Source organism: Caretta caretta, chromosome 4 (genome assembly GCF_965140235.1).
Source record: "Caretta caretta isolate rCarCar2 chromosome 4, rCarCar1.hap1, whole genome shotgun sequence".
NCBI lineage: Eukaryota > Metazoa > Chordata > Testudines > Cheloniidae > Caretta > Caretta caretta.
The window spans coordinates 80,603,501-80,625,531 of record NC_134209.1 but is presented as its reverse complement, the minus strand read 5'-3'; the positions used below and the strand labels follow the sequence as shown (position 1 = coordinate 80,625,531).

Sequence of the window (22,031 nt, the reverse complement as noted above, 5' to 3'; positions counted from 1 at the left end):
AAGAATGTAGGTAACCTTTGGTGGAGTACGGTGATCCCTGACCTGAGAATATAATGATTAATAATCCAAACCTATACAATAGCTAAAAGAACACATGACATGTTTTAGACTTTGTTTTAATCAAAGTATTTGCATGGTTTACCAATCTTTTGATTATGGGAATTTATTCTAAAACTGTATCTTTTTTTATACAATAGGTAAAGGTTTTAAGAGGAACTTACCTCCCTTTTTTTAGCTTCATTTGTACTGTACTTTGGAAAGAGGTAGGAAAAAATATTCCCACAGCAACAGGCAACATGTACCAGAGGACCCTCCTTTCCTAAGCTCAAACCTGATGCTACAGCCAAGACTAAAGTAATGGTTTTTATCATCAAGGTCCATTTGCCCAAGTAACCTCGGATGATGAAGCCACTCAAAATAGTTTTAATCTAGAAGGAAAAAATACTCCATGTTAGACTTCATTTTTCTTAGAACAAATGCTACTTTTATGTTTATAAGCTATTATCTATAATTGTAGAATCACAACTTAAAAATTACTTGATTGGAAAGAAGACTTTTACCTGCAGAACTATAAAAACACTTTTTTGAGTGCTATTTGCACTCAGTTTGTTTGCCAGAAGCATAATATTCACATTGAATATAGTACAGTTACACTATACTTTAAGGATATATATCTATACCTAAATCAGCAAAATATGGCAACTCTATTCATTATATTGAACAGAAAATAAACCTGCAGTAAATTACAAGACTGTATTAAAGAGTTTTGCAATGTAACCTGACAAATGAAGATCATAAATTCCTGTAGCACAACCAAACTCACTGTGAAAACTACACTCGGTTATGCCAGTTAATTTACAGATGTTTTAATTACAATAATATACTGTTTTTGCCAATGTCACCCTTCCTTATATTCTCCCCTATGTTTTATTATAACTGCACCCAATATCTAAGAGCAATGGCTTGACATACTAATGATGAGAAAGATCGGCTGTTTTTCACTAGAAAAGAGTTTATATTTTTATATATATTTTATATTTTTCTAATATATTACTTTGCCTAATAATTGCTTTGTCATCATACCTGAAAAAAAAAAAATCTATACCATCTATTCATCACAGTCAAGACTGAGCACTGCAAAAAATTTTGGTCAATTGTGCACATGAAGTAAAGGTTTGTCGAGTAAATTTAGAAACTGATTTGGAATTTGGCTTTGGGACCTCAGATCCCTACATATTTGAGGAAATACAGAATACTTAGAAACAAAAACATACAAATTCTCCTAGAATTACTAGAAGAGTCATGCTACTGACCAATTTTTATAATTCTGAAATTAGAATGGCAAAGAATAGCTGTAAAAAGAACAAGATTTAACTATTTTTGAACAAACAATTTTAACTTATGAAATGACTGTGTCAGTTTATGTTACTAAAGAAGTTTATGTTACATCTTTTTATGTAACAAAAGATGAACTACTACATCAAAGGACCTCATACTGTTACAACTAGTTACTGTTCTATCATTGCTAAACTGACAAATGGGAAAAACAATCACTCTTTGGAGGTTTTCAAAAGGTTTTCAAAGGTTTCCTGTAAAACTAGGCCAACCAGAAACTGATGGCAGCACCTGAGAACTCAGGCAATATTCTGCAACCTTTTAATATCTATTTCAGTAGTGCTTAATAATGTCAACATTATTTCAATTTTAATTCTTATATTAACATAATCCATCACAGATACATACATTCATTCTTGGCTTCCCTTTTGCCCAGGATTATAAGGCAACAGGACCTTTTATATTAGCCTTAAATTTCCATTATGATACAAAGTCTTCAGACCCTACCTCTGGAATCCCAGAGCCACAGGCATAGGGAGCAAACACCTTCACCAGAGAAACTGCTAGGAAGGCAAAGCTCAAGGCCCAGAAAATGTACATGATGTAGTTCATAATGTATGATCCTGGACCCTAAAAGTAAACAAATAAAAAAAACCCCACAATATAATTTGATTAATGTATAAACTAAATGTATTAGACATTTCTAAACAAAAGCGATCTGGAAATACTCTTGCTGCAAAAAAAAACTCTTACACATATATCCCCACAGTAACAAAAGCAAAATGTTACTACAGCAAGAAAATTATTAATTTTGTTTGAAACACCCTGAAGTCATTACATTAAGTAAACTGTAGTAAAGCCTGAGCTATACAAGTTTTCGCTGTTATAAGAGTCTATATCAAAATCAAACTATGAGTGCAACAAATAAATCTAGAAGTCATAGCACAGGAGGTTTTTGCAACTCAGATGATAAAATCTAATGAATACAGTGTATAAAAATCTATTTTTGTAAGGTGTATGCTGCTAGAAAAGATTAATAAAACCAACTTGTTTTTAGCTTTATTTAATACAAGTCTTATTTTTGTTTATTTTCAATAAAAAGAAAATACTGCTAAAAATTTAGCTTTTATATATACCCACAATCAGAAATACAGATTCTCATGCTCTCAGTTAGATGAGCCTTTTATTTCTTTATTAATAGGCATTTCTATTGTGCTTATCACTGTAGCATCCAAGCCGTTCACAAGTATTAATTAAGCATCATAACTTCCCTGTCAGTTGATTAAGTATTATCCCAATTTTACTGATAAAGAAAATGAGAAAGAGGGAGGTTGAGATCTCGATCCTGTAAGCTGCTCTGCACAAGAAGACTCCTACTCCCATGTGCAGCCCCACTGAAGAATCCTTGCATACAGCAGCTTGCAGGATTAGGGCATATGGCCCTGCTTAGACTAAAGAGATTTTGCTGGTACAGCTAGATCAGCAAAAAAGTCACCTAGTGCAGATACAGTTATACTGACATAAAAGTGATTTTGCCAATATAGCTTATTCTGGTTTGGTGAGTAAAATACTCTGTACTGGCAAAAGCACTTTTATGCCAGTATAACTACATTGGGGCTTTTGTCAGCACTATGCTGCAAACAAAAATCACAACTCTACCCAACACATAAAAACTTCAGTGTAGATCTGGCCTAAGTGATTTGCCCAAGTTTACACAGGGAGATTGTGACAGAGCCAATAAAAGATTCCCAGTTTAGTGCCTTACCTTAAGACCATTCTTCCTCCCCGTCTATTAATTCTCACCAAAACAACTAAACAATGCCTTCGCTAAAGGGTTATACTTACTTCTGCTTGACCAATTATTAGTTCTGCCCATGTCTTCCACTGTGGACATTTGTCTCTTTCTTCAAATGTGGCCTCATTTGATCCCCAACAACACTGTTCATGGTTAAACCACAAAGCACTAAGGCAAATGCCTTCCTTTAAGTCAGTCATCCAATCAGCAGCAATGTCTATCAAACCTGCCAATGCCCCTGTTGAACAAACAGCTATGTATTAGCTTCTGGAAATTAAAAAAATTGAACAAAAACAGTGACATCCATTGACATACCCTAAAAGAGCAGACAAACCTAAAGTAACAGACATGAGGAACAATGGAAATATAGAAAAGTTGTGATCAAATACTGTTAACTGAGTTTGTGTACGGATCCAGTTTCCAATGAGGATAAGCTAGCTTTGGTCTTTTGCTCTAGAATCCAGTATCAGATAAATTACAAATACTCAGATTAAACAAATAATTTCTGATGATTTAAGGCACAGTTCAACAGTCCAAAAAGTTAAGGATATAAAGAGACAGATGGGACTGCTGTATTTTTATGATCAAATAAATATTTTTATCTTGTAAACTGAAGCATTTTGTATCTCAACTGAATCATAACAGCAACCATAAACAGCGGTAACATAATTCATTCTTATCTTACAAAAAATACATTAAAACACAAATGATACACCAAATAAAGCGAAGTATTTCAAACACACTGCTTGAAATAATCAACATGAAAAAACATAGCATGATCTTGGGAAGTGCTGAGTACCCACAATTCCCACTGAAGTTAATGAGAGATATAGATGGTCAGCACCTCTCAAGCTCAAGCCTTTAGAGCCAGGAATATCTGTTGCAAGTGCAAGTTGAAAATTCCAGTCAAAACAAGCTCTTGAAAAGCAGGCATTATCTAGTTTCAGGAAACTGCTTAAAAGAAAGTGTAGAAAAGGCAATTTTACAAAAGAAGGATGGCTTCTCACGTTAGCAGTTTAGTTAGACGTTGCAGATGAACCCAACAGTTCACTCACTAATCTCTCGTAGCAAAACTATTTTATTTTATTTTTAAAAATCCATACAGTTCACAACTGGAAGTAGTGAATTTTGATCTGAAGTGGAAAAGAGCTTCAACCAGCGTCTCTAGAGAGACATAGACAGACCCACATGGGTAAAGCTGTTTTAGGGAAATACTAGTAATATTTACTAGCACTCTGGTCCTAATAAAGTCAACTGCAAAACTTTCACTGACTCCAGCAGGGCCAGATTTCATCCTAAACGAAGATTCAAAACATACAAACATAAAATCAGTAAACATGGTTGGAATTAAAACTGCACACTGGTTGTTCAGGATAAGGATGGAGATTTGTGGGATGTAGGTGGTAGCTGAGATTGAGAAAAGGAACTGACAAGGAGCATAGACAGAGTGGAAAATACTTAAACTTCTAATTTGCTTGCTTTTTTAGGATTTATGTTGGTGAGATATCCAGTGTAGCAATTTTAACCACACCGTCAAGTTTTTTGTATAGATAATGACTTAATTTAGACTTTGTGGCATTTTTGACCCAAAAGATCCCAAATGCTTTATACTAATTATACACACCCATTTTATCTACATATACACATGCATATGCGTATACACACACATTATATATTATGAAGATTACTCATTTACATGTGATTATGCACACATACACAGTGATTATTACCATTACATTTGCCATGCCTCTCTGACCACCTCATCTACACTCTGCACACTAATTCAACCCTCCTGGGATTTATTCTAGTATTTATGTAAAACTTGTTAGGATAATTGGGCATGAAGGTGGTCATGGCTTCACATTCATAAGTACTGCAGCCTTTTCAAATTATGCTAATAAAAGCCTAATAAGTCGCATAGCATCTGAAGGTGACCACACATGGTCAGGAGGACTTTAGTTTTGTGTCTTATCCTAAAAATATATGAAAAACAAAAGATGAAATTGAGGCCAAAGGACAACAGAGTTTACTTGTTACAGCTAATATCTTGTATTAGGAACTTAGATTTCATTCATGGATGTCAATCAGAAATGTTAGTTAGACTAGTCACAACTGAATGCAGCTCATGGCCTATGAGAGTGGATCTATCAAAACTGGAAAGTTCTAATGGCTACTCATTGGTCTATCTGAAATGTGCTGATGGAGTCAATCAAGTTCCTAGTGAGACATGCATCCATAGCAGAAATCCCACCATCATAGGGTACATCTACACAGCAAAACAATAGATTAAATCCCAGTGGCAGCAAGTCTCAGAGCCCAGGTCAACTGACTAGGGTTCACGCTGTGCAGCTAAAAATAGCAGTGTAGCTGTTCAGGCTTGGGCTGGAGACTGAAACCCAGTGAGGGTCTTGGAGCAACCAGAGTGGGAATGTCTACACTATTATTTTTAGCCATGCAGTTCAAGCCCCATGCGCCCACATCACTTGACTCGGCTATGAGGCTCATTGCCACGGTTTTTTTTTTGTTTGTTTTTTGCTATGCAGGTGAACCCATTGTGAATACTGACACTTTGTTGGGAATCTCAAGGAAGGGAGCTAGAACTGAATGGAAAGGAATAATGAACTACCACATCACCTCAAAAAGTAAGGCTCTTCCAGGCCAGGACTGAGGTATGTAGTTCACTGTGAAGAATTTTTACCCTGGATGAAATCCTGAACCCACTGAAATCAATGAGAAAACCCCCCCACTCACTTCACTGCGCCCAGGATTACCTGCTGTGTGGACATAAACGGTCTCTAAATCTCTTAAAGCCTATCATTCTGGAACTTTTCACAAGACTTATATTACTTACTTGATTTTTAACCTTGCTCCACTAAAATGAGATTACACTATTAGCCTGATCCTGTTCAACTGTTATATGAAAATATTTTCACCTCATTTATGCATTTACAATAATGGGGTTCTGGACAGATATCAGAACAATATAATGGTAATTGTTAGTACAGGGACACATAAAAACACATGTACTATGGAAACTCATGAATGATCAAGGAAAGTTTGGAAAAGTTATGAAATTGTATTCTATTGTCTTTACCTGATGCCAAACCAGTTAGTGTGACTACTAGCCATCCTGACCATGCATCATACAAACTTTTTGTCATCTCCCAGGCTGATTCTTTCTTCTTGCTGTTAATCTGCAAATAGAAATCATCAGGTCTGTATCATTTTCTTCCCCTGTTCTTGTGGGATTTTCACATTACAAAACGAGTGAGAAAATTGTGTAACAAACAGAAAATATAATTGTAAAAGCACAAAAATGTAACAGCCGTAAAATTATTGCTATATTTTTAAACAGATTTCAAATTAACAAGATTTCTTTAAAATAAAAGAAACAGCATACATTTTGGCACTCTCATAATAGACATTCAAAGTGTCCTTTAAATGTCTCTATAAAACTAGTCTTCACAAGTTTCCCCCCATTCCCCTTCTAAACACTGTGGCTACAAAGGCTTATACAATTTACAGTAGCTATATGAATTCCACAGTTGTTCAGTGACTATAAACTCAGTACCCTCTGCTCTAGCTTCTCAAGTCCCGACCACTGAAGCTAAAGAAACAACTTTTAGTTATCAGTAATATTAGTTTCAATCCTCTAGACCGGGGTGGGCAAAACTATGGCAAACTACAGCCCCCCATAGTGCCACAGGCCCCGTGCTGCTCTCAGAAGTGGCCGGCACCACGTCCTTGCAGTCGGGGGGGGGGGGGGGGGGGAGGGGGAGGAGGGGCGGCAGGGCAGAGGGCTCCGTGCATTGCCCTTGCCTCCAGGCACCGCCCCCCAGCTCCCATTGGCCAGAAACAGGGAACTGTGGCCAATGGGAGCTTCGGGGGAGGTACCTGGAGACGCAGCAAGGGAAGTGCATGGATCCCTGTGTGCCCCCACAGCGGCCGTGCAGGGACGTGGTGCCGGACGCTTCCCGGAGTGGCGTGGCATGGGGCCAGGGCAGGCAGGAAGGGAGTCTGCCCTGGCCCCGGTGAGTGCTGCAGCCAACCCGGAGCTGCTTTAAGTAAGCAGCGCCAGACCGGAGCCCACCCCCCACAACTCCCTCCCTGCACCTCGCACCCCAACTCCCTGCCCTGAGCCCCCTGCTGCACCCTGCCCCCCCATGCACCCTAACCCCCTGCCCCACCTCACACCCCTCCTGCACCCCAGCTCCCTGCCTTGAGACCCCTGTTGCACCCCGCACTGCTCCTGCGCCCCAACCCCCTGCCCTGAGCTCCCTCCCGCAGTCCGCACCCCTCCTGCACTCCGCACCCAGACCCCTCCTCTGCCTCAATCTTTCTCTGAGCCCGTTCCTGCACACCGAACCCCCTCCCACACACTGCACTCCCTCCTGCACCCCAACGCCCTGCCCGTGCCCTACATACAATTTCCCCACCCAGATGTGGCCCTCGGCCCAAAAAGTTAGCCCACCGCTGCTCTAGACCAACTACTACTGTGTGATCATCTTGCCTGCAGTTGAGCAGGTCTGGCATTCCATCGAATGGCACATACTCACCAGTACATCTTCAGTAAAAAGATTAAGCTGTGTTAACTATCACTTATTTACAACTAAGTTATGGAACAAAGAATTATTTAAAAATCAAAAATGCTTCACAGAAACAGATAACCCCACGCAACTCACATGATTAGACTGCACACATGTTCTCAGATCCATTGCACACAGACCTGTTTATCTGAGAGGGGCACTAAATGCTACAGTTATGGTTTGGTTGGGGTTTTTTAAAGTAATGTAGGATTTGCAGAAGTGGATCAGATCAGTCTACACAGTCTATCTTGTTTCCAAAACCAACAAATATGTGGTGCTTCAGAGAAAGGACTAGCCGACTGTTCAGTATTGAACACAGAAGGAATTTCTTCCTGACTCCTCCAAGCAGACAGGTTAGCAGACTGATGTTTGCGATTTAGTTACCCTTAGTTTTTAACTATTTCTTTAGATCAATTAAAAAAAAAAAAAAAAAGATTTCACATCTTCAAAATGCTTCCTTTTACAGGTACATTAATGGGAGTCTCTCAAAAGCATGACAATGACCTTTAAAACAGCTTACTTTCTTTTAAAGGATATAGTTTTGCCCTATTTAGAATAAACTGAGATCCCAATTCATGAAAGCATCTGTATGCAGCAAAAAACTTAAGTCCCAGGGTCTATGTAGGTGCTTATGTGCTTTTCTGATTAGGAGCCTGAAGGGTTAAGATTTTCAGAAGAGCCCAGTATGAAAAGAGAGAAGATAGGTTTGTGGGATGGGGCAGATTTGGGAGTGGGATGTGGGAGAGAGACTTTCCATTCAAACTAAGGCCTGGTCTATGCAATTTTTGTATTGATAACTATTTTGGTTCAGTGTGAGATTTTATTTTAAATCAAAATAAGTATACCAGTATAGCAGTGCCTTATACAAGTATAGTTTATTTCCCTTAGTGAATGGGAAGGAGCTATACTAGTACAAAAGTGTATACTGGTACAAATGCATCCACATTTGGCGGCTGAAGGAGGGGTTGTTGTGGACATGGCCTCTGTTTTCAATGCCTTAAATTACTGTTTGCATTCCTAAACTATAATGCTCTCTCATTGACTGAGACTCCAATCCAGCAATACATGTAAGCATGTGGGTGAGATTTAAGCATGTGACTGAAGCCAATGGAACTATTCACATGTTTAAAGTTATGCACATGGTTATGTGTTGCTGGATCAGACCTTAATCCAAATACACAACATTAAGTTATTTCTAATTATTGTTATTGATCTCAAGTACCCGTCTGTGCCTTTCTCTGTCTTTGCACTTCTCTCGCACCCAGTCAATGGTGTGGAAGTCATCGTATGTTCCAACTCCAGGAATGGGTTCATCCAAGAGGTCCAGTAAGTGTGTTGAACTATTAATGCTTCCTCCATTTGTCATTGTATAATGAGTTCCTGTGGCAGAGAAAGGATGAGAAATTATTACACTCTGCAATAGAATAATTGTTTGTACAAACCTTTCCCTGTAAGTGCTTTAATTTTCAAAAAATGTATGTATATACAATCTCCATTTGGAAAATTTCTATATATTAAAGGTTTTTGATTGTAGGGGGAGGTTGTATTTTTTTTTCCAAATCACCACCATCTTTCTAGACATTTTTTCAAATTAGTAGCTTGTTCAAATGTGTTAGTGTAAAAGACTAAGGAAACAGAAAATAACCAATAACTCCAGTAAGAATTCAGCTGGTTTATCATTTCAATTTATTTGTGCTGAAACAGCACCCAAGGCTCTAGCTCCAAATCAAGCCTCACTGTGCTAGGAACAGTATGAACACATAGTATGAGACAGTGTCTGTGCCAAAAGCGCTATACTTGGCCTTAGCCAAAAGACCACAAAAGTTTATTATTTTAAATGTGCACATTATACATCATTATCTTAAGCAGGTAAAAAAGAACAGCTGTTGGAATATTCAGTATTTACTGAATTTTCTCCTCCAACTGTCTTTGCTTAGGCCCATGGCTGTTACTGTCAGTATTTTATTTCTAGTGTTCAGCTGCAATCTGAATTTTAGCAGTGCTGACTTAGTATTTCCATTGGTTAAATATTCATCCACACAGTCTGCAAGCTACTTGATTACTCTCTGTGTGGATTCTTGAGCAAGTTCGGTAGCATATTGTGAAAAATGAGTAGCTCTCATTATTGTTTTACTACACATAATGGACTAAATTTAGGAAAACTTGACTGTAAAAAACAAAAACAAAACAAAAAAATCACAAAAACTGGCAGAGGTGAGGTGTGTTGTCTAAAACTACTTTAAACTCATTGTTGAAACTAACTAGATTTCAAGTAGATGATGTCCCTTTAAGATTACCATTATTACTTGCCTAGATCCTTGATTACAAATGTCTCACAGCCGATGGTTATTGTAAAACAAGCATAAGCAGCAATAAAAGTGATTAAAACAGAGAGCTGACCTAGCAGCTACATAGCAACACAGGACCCAGAAAGCAGTGTATCCAAGTTTGAGTGCCCCATGCCTGGTCCTTACTCCCCAGTCAGGCAGAGGCTGGGAGTGCTGTCTAAAGAGCCAGTCTCACACCACTCCCTCACTCTGCTCCTTTGTAGCTGGCACATTTGGCAGCACCAGCATTCTCCCAAGACAGATGCTTCCAATGAATAGATTGAAGGAGCACAGGAGGAGCGTGGAAAAAATAAATCAACCTTTTCTCAAATACATAACACTGACTATATAAGGGAATAGCAATCACAGCAGCAATTATTTTTTCGCTCTTGACCTGTGAATTACGCTTTGCATAATTTGCACAATCTTAATGTGGAGGTTAAACATAGGATCCACTGTGCCAGTGTATCCTTTGGAAAGTTGTTCTGTCGTGTCACAGAATCATAGAATGTCAGGGTTGGAAGGGACCTCAGGAAATCATCTCGTCCAACCCCCTGCTCAAAGCAGGACCAATCCCCAATTTTTGCCCCAGATCCCTAAATGGCCCCCTCAAAGGCTGAACTCACAACCCTGGGTTTAGCAGGCCAATGCTCAAACCACTTCACAAAGCTAGTGAAGACATGCCCTTACCATGCAAACACTAATATTACCACCTTACAACATGGGACACACACATTGTAAGTGAGATTAATACATGTAGCAATTTACAAGCATTCAATAATATCTAAACACTCAGCACATTTTTACAACTCTAAATACCCATTTTAACAGTGCTAACACTCAAAAGTGACATGGGCACTTAGGCTTCTAAACACCAAGGAAAGCCAATGAGACTTAGGCTCCCAAGTCAGATGTTGAAACACCTGGATACCTTAAAGGAGCAACATGTAAATACTTTTTAAAAAATCTGGGCCCACGTCTCTTTTGAAAATGGGACTTTGACTTTTTTGAAAATTTTACCCTCTAGCCTTAACTGAAGTTGAGATTTCAAAAACTAGGAACCTAAAATTAGGCTCCAAAATCCATATTTACGGACATGATTGACTTTTAATAATGAAGAGCACTTCACAGTTCCCATTGACTACAGTGGGAGGAGATGCATGCTCAGTACTTTTGAAAAATCACACAGGTGTCAAAATATGGATTTTGGAGCCTAATGTTAGCTTGCCACTTTTGAAAATCTCAGCCTAAGCCAATAAGCTGTCACAGCTACGGGTTTGGGACAACTACAGATTCTGTTCTAACAAATCACACGTCCTCTTGAGACAATTCACCAGTATGGCGCCTCTCCCTTGACACAAATGGATTCATTTGATTGAGATCAAAGGATGCTTTGCACATTTTCATTTGATATTTCTGGAGACTGAACTGTTAATTTTGCTAAGCACGCAGCACTGTTGTGACTTCACCAGAAACTACCATAAAACCGTCAAGTTACATTACTTAGGGCTTTGTTTCCAAACAGGTATTTGGTAACTGTTTTCCCTACCCCTCTTCTCAACATCGGCATTTGAAGCATGGTCCCAAAAACTTCAACTCCCCATTGCACATGGCCTCAGTCACAACAGAACTTGGGTTACTCTCGCACCTCTAAGACAGGTTCCACTGCTGATTACAGTGCATATCACTGAAGCAGAGGGAGGCACCAGTGGTCACTGGTAACTGACAGAGTGACTCATCATGAAGGAAAGAAGCAGGAACCAAGGTTAATAGTCATAAAAGCATAACACATCAGCAACCACCCATTCAGGACCTGTTCTCCACATAAGCAAAGTACAAGGGAGGGCTCTGATAAAAACAGGACTGGAAACCCAGGACTCCAGAGTTCTAAGTAAAGAAGTTTGTGTCTTTAGAGATCAGCAGATGGAAACTAAGATCCTGGTCTACAATGCAGTAGTCAGCCCCACTCTTCCTTATGGGTGCGAGACCTGGGTGACATACTGAAGATATCTTAAGTGTCTGGAGTGGTACCAACCTCTATGCCTTAGGAAGAGTCTCCATATCAGGTGGGAATACCATTGCACCAGTGCCAATGTTCTCTCTGCTGCTAACATCACCAGTGTTGAGGCGAAGATTATGAAACATCAACTTCATTGGGCTCGTCACTGAGTGCCGAAGGCTGATACTTGTCTTCCAAAACAAGTCCTATTTTCTCAACTTAGTCATGGTAAGAGGACTCGTGGGGGACATAGGAAACACTACAAGGACACCCTGAAAGTCTGTCTTAAGAAGGGAGGCATTGACTCCACAAATTGGGAAGAGCTGGCTGGCAATAAACTGCAATGGTGTTGCATCATACATCAAGACTCAGCCTATTTCGAAGAGAATCGCCTTGCTCAAGAGGCTGAGAATCATAGAATCATAGAATATAAGGGTTGGAAGGGACCCCAGAAGGTCATCTAGTCCAACCCCCTGCTCGAAGCAGGACCAAATCCCAGTTAAATCATCCCAGCCAGGGCTTTGTCAAGCCTGACCTTAAAAACCTCTAAGGAAGGAGATTCTACCACCTCCCTAGGTAACGCATTCCAGTGTTTCTTTCTTAGTGAAAAAGTTTTTCCTAATATCCAATCTAAACCTCCCCCACTGCAACTTGAGACCATTACTCCTCGTTCTGTCATCTACTACCATTGAGAACAGTCTAGAGCCATCCTCTTTGGAACCCCCTTTCAGGTAGTTGAAAGCAGCTATCAAATCCCCCCTCATTCTTCTCTTCTGCAGGCTAAACAATCCCAGCTCCCTCAGCCTCTCCTCATAACTCATGTGTTCCAGACCCCTAATCATTTTTGTTGCCCTTCGCTGGACTCTCTCCAATTTATCCACATCCTTCTTGAAGTGTGGGGCCCAAAACTGGACACAGTACTCCAGATGAGGCCTCACCAATGTCGAATAGAGGGGAACGATCACGTCCCTCGATCTGCTCGCTATGCCCCTACTTATACATCCCAAAATGCCATTGGCCTTCTTGGCAACAAGGGCACACTGCTGACTCATATCCAGCTTCTCGTCCACTGTCACCCCTAGGTCCTTTTCCGCAGAACTGCTGCCTAGCCATTCGGTCCCTAGTCTGTAGCTGTGCATTGGGTTCTTCCGTCCTAAGTGCAGGACCCTGCACTTATCCTTATTGAACCTCATCAGATTTCTTTTGGCCCAATCCTCCAATTTGAAATGGCAGAGGAGGCAGGAAAGGGTACAGCATCCTGGCCAGCAGCTGTGCTTTCTTTATGGAACCACCTGTCACATATGTGGAAAAACCTGGAAAGCATGACTTGGACTCCTCAAGTCATTTTAAGTCTCACCAATGACTTTTTCCCCCAGCAGACATCATCCTCATATCGAGGGATAGCCGACGATGACTATGCTTTGCAGTACTTGTTGCCTGAGAGGAAGTAAAAAAGGGAAAATGGGCCCAAATGGCAGTGATCTCTTATTGCATATTTATATTGTAGTAGTGCCTTACAGCAATCTATCACATGGATTGTGTGAGAGAAAACGCAAGCCAGAGCTAGCAGAACAGCTGCAGAAAGCAGTTCAAGACTAGCCTAGCCAGCGCCTCTCCTCTCCCTCTCTAGACCCAAAACTATGTAAGGAAACCTCACCTCTGGGGGCATTAGAATCTATATGGAGTTACTCTTCTCCATTGTCACGTAACGTTTGAGAAAGAAGCTGCAAGGAGGAGCTGGTCAAAGATTGAGGGCTTCTCTGCACTTGAAAGTTACTTTGGATTGAATTTTGGGGGGATAAACTGCCTTGCCTCCACACAAGAGATTTTTTCCTCAAATTATCTGTCATTTCATTTCATATTGCAGTAAACGCGGCATTATCTGCCACTTTCCCAACCGGAAAGTTCCAGAAATCGGCATTTCTGATATCTCCCAATACAAATCTTCAGTAGGGCTGCCAGGTGTCCAGTTGCCCCTGCTGCTCCTAGGCAGAGGAACGGCCATGGGGGCTCGGTGTGCTGCCCCCACCCCAAGCGCTGGCTCTGCAGCTCCCACTGGCCCTAGGAGCTGAGGGACACGTCGCTGCTTGTGGGGAGCTGCCCAAGGTGAGCACTGCCCAGAGCTGGCATCCCAAAACCCCTCCTGCGGCCCAACCCCCAGGCCTGAGCCCCCTCCCACACCCAAACTCCCTCCCTCCATTGGTCAGTATAACTCTTAGTTAACCGGAATTTTTGACTAACCAGCACCCCCAAACCCCCCAACATGCCGGATAACAAAGGTTTTACTGTAATTAATCCACTTTAGAAGCAGATTTACTCAAATATGGAATGAGTTACCCCACAATAAGTTGTGTGTGACCGCATCCCCATTTTGAACTAATTGTTTTGCTTCTGGCAGTCCTCCCACTGCTATCCCACATGGCACTGCTGCTCTCCTGGACTGCAGTGTCTGTTTACTTACATGCCCTTGTGTTCTAATTCTCTAGGGTAATCTTCACTGGATGTCATCTCCCTGATTAAACGCTGGAGTACAGCCAGATGTACCCCATTGTGATTCTAGCTCATGGTGAGTTCACAAACCCAGAATAACATCACGATTATAGAAGCCATGCGCCATGTACAGATATGCACTTTCTTGGCCTTTGGGAAGAGGAGCAGGTCCAGTCCCATCTAAGAGCAGTCACCAGAATGCCAAGAGGTACGAGAGGATATCCAATCAAAGGCAGGAGAGAGGGCACTCCCAGGTGCAGTACAGTACCGCAACAAATGAAAGACACTCTAGCAGTTATTAAAATGCCAAGCACAATAACAAAACCTTGGGAGATATGCGCCTGTTAGGAACTAGACTGGATTCTCGCAAGGGAGGCCACCACTGAATCCTGGTACATTCTGCACAGCAACAAATAAACCCAAGTAGGCCCTGAAAAGCATCGTGAATAGGTGGGGATTGCCATGGATAGCCAGGATCTCTTCAACTTGAAAAACCTCAGAGGCAGGCTCAGCACTGAAGACCAGGGAGAGCCCCAAACCCAGACAGAAAACAAGTTTGACAATGCCTGGGAGGGGACCTCTTCCTTTAAGTATTGTGTGTTTTAAACACCGTGTTTTGGGTACCATCATGGTGCCACTAAGTTGGGCAGATATGAGCTAGGAGCTTCTCTCCACTTGCTTGGCTTTTATCTGCCCACCCTCCCCCGGGGTGCTCAAAATAGAATCCATGCCAGAGAATTTAGGCTCCAAAGTGTTTATTTCTCTGAAACATTAAATCCCCCAAACATGTGCCCCACTACCACCACCTTCCTGTGCTGCTTAATGCTCCCTCTCACTCCTAGTCAACTGCCTTGTCCCTGCTCAAGATGGCCACACAGTGGGGAGTGGGTTAAAAAGAATCAAACACATTGCATGGCAAGCATGTTTACTGTAACATCAGATACAGAATAAGAAAAGACAGTAAGAGAAGTACTTGAATTCACAATTTGACAAATGCTGTGAGCTTTTAGCTACCTTTACATTTTATGAGATAAATTGGGCAACAGCCATATTTCAAAATACATAGGATTGTAAGACATTCATGGTTATTTTGAATCACACTCTCAGCATTGTTAATCCCTTGAGTTCAGAACAATTATTCATGGCAGGCCAGGGCAAGCCCATGAGAATAGAATTCCAAACCTGAAGAAAAAGCAACGTTTTATCATTGCTGGCACAGATGCTAGAATTGGGACAGTAGCTACTGTGCTATTTCTTTGCCCCTCTGGCACCGATACATCGCTATCCCCATGGACAGGACCATTATCCGTGGCTGAATGCCTGACAAGTGTTTTGGGGATGAGAAAGAGGACACAAGAGGGCACGTTTAGTGGCCTTGTGGCTGCATCCCGGAGAAGAGAGAAGAATACAAAAGAGTTGAAGGAAACCATCCCTCCACATGATACCAAGAAGAGAGAGAAGATGCTCTCACAGATTCTGGGGATGATGAACAGGCAGACATCTCTGCTTGAGAAAATGGTGACACTATGTTCATGGCCATCACCCTAACCTAGCCATGTCCTGCAGCCCCTTGAAAACACTGTATATACTGGAAGTACTTCGTCCTTTCCCCAGCTACAAGGAACTGACCTTTCCTCACTACTGCAGATCCCAAGACAAAGAACAGTGAAATTCCTACAACTATATTGCTTGCCATGCCACATCCCAAGACATGGAGAACTGTTTCAGCCCCACCTTACACATTTGTGACCTCATCAGCACAATCATGTGTGCACTCAGCACTTGCGTGTCTTGCCACAATTCCATTGGTTTTAAATTTACACTGTATGATGATCAGTGAAATTCTTTATTATTTACAACTCAGTTGAAAGAGTAATAAAATCCTTGCACAAAGCATGATTAAATTCTTACCCAAGGAACAATAAAATCAACCTAACCTTAAAGTAGGAACACAATGCATCCTTGACCTTGTGTCCGTGACCAATGGTAACCTTTAGCAATCTATTTGGCTGTTCAGAAAGTCTCACAACCTTTGCCTCCCACCCATCTATGAAGCTGTCTCCCTTTCTCTCATAAATGTGCAAAACACAGCAAGCACCTATCTTATGAGGCAGCTATTCCTCAGCAGCCTCCAGTCATGAGCTACCCCTACCTTCCCTTCAGTCTTCCAAATGTACACACCACTGTCATTCTGCAGCTAGTTAAACAGGTCCTTTTTTCTAACCAAGTGTCAGTAAAAGGCTTCACAGATCAGGGAAGCAGAGGATAAGATGAGTCTCCAGAATGACAATAGAAATCACAACACAATTTATGTCCACAGTGGTCCTGAGAGCAAAAGTTCTATTTCTCATTGCAGAAAACAGGTTTGAGTTTCTAAAGATACTAGTACCACAGTCTTTTCCAGACCGCCCCACATTAATATTAATGAACCTGCCATGGTGACCAGCCAGGCCTTGCAGCACTATGGAGAAATACCCTTTTCTGTTGATGAACGCTGAGGCCTTGTATAGGGGGCAAAGATATGCACATGGGTCCCACCAATGGTGCCAATACAATTTGGGAACCCCAACAATACAAATGCCTCAATAATCTCCTGTCCATTACCAACCTTTATGATCAGGAGCAGCGGCACCCTCTTGATAGAAGCATAAACCTCCATGACAAAAACCCTGACAATTGATCTACCAAAACTGGTAGCAATCAGGTGTGTCAACCTCCTAGGCCGTGATTGCCATGTGCTTCACCCTGTTGAGGGGACCTCTTATGTAGGTTTTCTGGCCTTGCAGCTCCACGATGAGCTCTGCACAGCAGCCTGTTTTATAATCCTTCTTATATTGTATTTCCATTACACGTTTTTAATGCTTATTGTCTCACTTCCTCCTGAATATCTCCCCAGGGCTGTTTCATTCCCTCCTCAGGAGCTCAACTGTCATCCTCTGTTGTCCTTTCACAGCTCAGTACAGTTAAAAATTGCTATCAGGAGGTTTGGAAAGCATCCGTGGCCCATTTCTAGATTATGGAAATAGGTTATTTTAAAAAAAAAAAAAAAAAGGTCAGCTATTAAGTTTTCACTTATGGGATAAGCCCTCAGTGGAGGTGCCAAGGTTCCTTCCCCACTCTGAACTCTAGGGTACAGATGTGGGGACCTGCATGAAAGATCCCCTAAGCGTATTCTTACTAGCTTAGGTTAAAAACTTCCCCAAGGTACAAACTTTTCCTTGTCCTTGAACACCACCAAGCGTTTTAAACAAAGAACAGGGAAAGAGACCACTTGGAGACGTCTTCCCCCAAAATATCCCCCTTCCCTCTGCAAGCCCTACACTCCCTTTCCTGGGTAAGGCTTGATAATAATCCTCACCAATTGGTATAGGTGAACACAGACCCAAACCCTTAGATCTTAAGAACAATGAAAAATCAATCAGGTTCTTAAAAAGAAAAGAAAAGGTAAAAGAATCACCTCTGTAAAATCAGGATGGTAAATACCTTACAGGGTAATCAGATTCAAAACATAGAGAATCCCTCTACGCAAAACCTTAAGTTACAAAAAGACACAAAAACAGGAATACACATTCCCTCCAGCACAGCTTACTTAAACAAAAGAAAATCAAATGCATTTTCTAGCTAGATTATTTACTAACTTTATAGGAGTTGGAAGGCTTGCATTCCTGATCTGTTCCCAGCAAAAGCATCACACAGACAGCCCAACCCCTTTGTTCTGCCCCCCCCCCTCCAGATTTGAAAGAATCTTGTCCCCTCATTGGCCATTTTGGGTCAGGGTGCCAGCAGGGTTACCTCAGCTTCTTAACCCTTTCACCTGTAAAGGATTTTGCCTCTGGCCAGGGGGGATTTTATAGCACTGTATACAGCAAGGTGGTTCTGGTGGGCTCCTGCCCATGAATGCCAGGGTGTGAAGGCTTCAGGGGAACTGCTGTCCAGTGTCTTGGGTTGGGGGGGAAGAGGACACAGCAGGTTCCTGCCCCCACATTCCATGACATGAAATCCCACAGAAGGCACCAATACATTCTGTTTAAATTGATTTACAAGTATGAGCCGGCGGGGGAAAGGTTTGCACACATTTCAGTAAATATTATTTCAAGCAGAAGAAAAGTATTTTTATGACATACTTGCCACTCCCAATCGCCACACCACAAGCACAGCAACACTCCTTGCTTGCCATACTCTTTCTTGGCTCAGATAACAATGGTGGGCAGCAGGAGGCTAACACCTAGGACACATGCACTATTCTCTTTATAATCAATCAATGGAAACTACAGGTATCTATTTGTCTAGGTGTTTGTAACATTACCCATCACTGTTGCATCTGCACAGCTACCCAAACATGTCACTTATGTGCATCACTTACAGGTACTGAAAGATAGCCCTCTTATTACCCAATGAGGATCAGTAAAAAAACTACAGACAAAACTGAAGGCTGGTCTACACAGGAAAGTTAGGTGGACCCAGCAACATCGCTCATGGGTATGAAAAATTCATACTCCCGCGAGACATAACCCAACCCAAACTCCAGCACAGACAGCACTAGGTCAACTAAAGAATTCTTCTGTTGACCTAGCTACGGTCTCTTGGAAAGCTGGATTTACCACAGCAATGGATTTACCACACAGTGGAAGAAGCCACCGTAGTAAGTGTCTATGCTACAGCAGCACAGCATTTCTAGTGTAGACATAACCTCAGTCAAGTGTGGCCTGTGGAGTAAACAAGGTCCAGGGAATTCAATAATGAAGCCCAAGGTCACCTCGTTTTTAAAACTTATGTATAACCTCTGATGATCACACATACCAGAATGACATGCTCCATCTCAGTCTGAGAATAAGGCAGAACCTACTCTTAACTTATGCAAACTGGATGTATCACTCAAACTGTCAACACATCCCTCAGCTGGACAAAGTTTGGACATATCTATACCTGTCACAGGCACAGTTAGACAGGAATAATACTAATAATGTTTAGCACTTATACATTCACAGATCTCAAGAACTTTCAAGAAGTGGATGTGTTGCATCCATATAGAGATGGGGAAACTAAAGGATGGACAATGTCACACAGTGAGTCAATTGTAGAGCAAGGAAAAGACCCCAGGTCTCTTAGGCAAAAGTCCAGTTACTGCACACTCTCTCTTATAGTAAGGACATGCTTTAAGAGCCTACCATACTACATCTGATGAAGTGAGCTGTAGCTCATGAAAGCTTATGTTCAAATAAATCTGTTAGTCTCTAAGGTGCCACAAGTACTCCTTTTCTTTTTGCAGATACAGACTAACACGGCTGCTACTCTGAAACCTACCATACTACAGTTATCACTGCTCAGCCATCCCTATTTTCCAGGGACAATCTCTAATGGGAGTACTCTGTCCTGCAAAATGGCTAGTTACTACTGTTCCAGCTGTTAGCACTGGGTGGTCAAGAATGCTGGCCCTCTCCTAGTGAAAAAGGAAAATATTTCAACTGCGTGACTGGCCGGTCATTGAAAATCAAGCTAGTAAGTCTACACTGGAGGTGGGGATTAGCCTACCTCCCTAACATCATCATCAAAACCTGTTGAGTGCTAAAATCAGAAGGAAGAGGGGCTTTTCAGAGGCAGTATACTAACCCCTGGCCTTACTTCACCTCTGTCACTTGCTGACAAGGGACACAGAGGGGGGTCTCCTGAAGTGCAGTGCACATGGTTCTGGGTCATTTAAAGTAGAAACAAAGTCCACAAAAAACAGCTATACATTTGTGCCCATATATATGTGTATTTCTATACCAATCCAACGAGATAGCGTTAAGCTTCTGATTAAACCAGACAAAAGTTTATTTAAAATTTTTATCTGTTTTCTGTCAAAGAAATAGCAGTAATGAAGCTCTTAAAAACAAAATCTTTGTGGTGTGTACATAGATTGTCATTCTACTTGAGAAAGAGTACCTAGTAAGCCTGATTCCCTGGGACAAGGCTTGGAGAACAGGAAAAGCCAGAAGTACACAGCAGTGTGTGACAAACACCCATACCCACCAGAACAAAACAAAAACAAAAAACCTAGAGTAAAAAAAAAAAAAAAAAATTCAAGAGTAGTAGGACTAAAAAGAGGGGTGAATGGCAGCATAACAAACCAAAAGCCTTTTGGAAAATCACTTCCTCTGTCTATAAGACTGCAACTACACACCCAGAGGCTGTGCCCTCCATTTACTTCCAGTGAGTCCATACAACCTACTTCTATGGGGTACCTGTAGGTGAACATAAGGAGGTGAGGAAAGAAGGAGTCAATACTGGAAAGGTTAGTCAAAAAAGCTGCTGTACATGGTAGAGCACAAAAATGTAAATCAGGATTATTCAGTGTTTGATATTTAGGTGAGGAAAAACACTCGCTTATTCTGTCATTTTGATGCACTAGAAAAGAATTGTTTGTTTTATTTTTCAAACATGGGGGGAAATGTTTATCTGAAGGGTAAATACATGATTAGGAAGGAAATAATAACTTAATACTATTCATCTAGTTCTCACACTGTGCTCAGCATCTCACACACACACATATGAGAAGCCATATATGGGTCACCAACCTGAAAGGTTCATGGTCTAAATAGACAACATGCAGACTATGGATTGGGAAAAACAAAGAAAGATGTAAATAGTATGGTAAAGATTTCACAGATACATATATTCCAAGGCCAGAAAGGAACACTGTGATCATCTGCTCTTCCCGCCAATATAACACCACCCGTGGAACTTCCCCAGAATAATTCCTACAGCGTATCTTTTAGAAACACATCCAATAAATTTAAAAATTGTCAGTGATGGGGAACCAACAATGACCAAGTTTCAAAGCGTCACATGCAAGATACATATAGCCTACTACACAGTACTTATTTATTAACCTTCTTGCAGGGCCAAAGGCAGGATCCAACAGAGGAGATCTACAAGTGAGCTTATGGCAGTCATGACATTTGGCTACATATCCAGGCCAGATATACCTTCTGAGTCTGGGGATACCTATTATAAACTGCCAAACATAAAACATTACCAATCACACAGGGCAAAGCATCCAGATAAACCGTAACTAGACACTAAAAGAATTCTGGCTAATGGATTCTGTCAATTAGCAAAGTCAATTTGATGAACTCATAGCATAAGAGCCTCACACCCATTTTGTACCCTGGCAAAGGAGGGGGCATGTTGGGGCTGAGGCCAAGGCCATAGCACACACAGTTCTTGGGTCCAGAGGGCAGCCCAAGAAACCTGGCTATTCAAAATCTAAGCCAGACAAGTCCCCCAAGATCTGTAAATTACACTGGAGACCTCTTCAGTCACAGCCTCTCCCTACTCATCCTGGCTCTGAATTTGTCATCTCATCCATGTTCAGCCTAAACAACTCTTTTTATGACTCTTCTTCCATTATAGATAAAATCACCCAGGAACAAATTCTAGCTTTGGATGGGTGCGTGCACACATCTCCTACACACATGAATATGGAAAGTCACAGTGTGGCCATAAAGCTCTATGGT

At 41.3% G+C, this 22,031-nt stretch overlaps 1 protein-coding gene across 4 annotated transcripts in view; it reads right to left on the bottom strand.

Annotated features, from left to right (window-relative positions):
• CLCN3 (chloride voltage-gated channel 3) overlaps positions 1-22,031 on the bottom strand; it is a 127,957-nt gene that overhangs the window by 26,414 nt on the left and 79,512 nt on the right. For all 4 annotated transcript variants that reach the window (XM_048847682.2, XM_048847685.2, XM_048847683.2 and 1 more), the window contains 5 exons: positions 8,939-9,096; positions 6,225-6,324; positions 3,181-3,368; positions 1,843-1,965; positions 222-428 (listed from right to left, as the gene is read on the bottom strand). In XM_048847682.2, the coding sequence (XP_048703639.1) occupies positions 222-428; positions 1,843-1,965; positions 3,181-3,368; positions 6,225-6,324; positions 8,939-9,096 (776 nt within the window). The remainder of the gene's footprint in view (positions 1-221; positions 429-1,842; positions 1,966-3,180; positions 3,369-6,224; positions 6,325-8,938; positions 9,097-22,031) is intronic.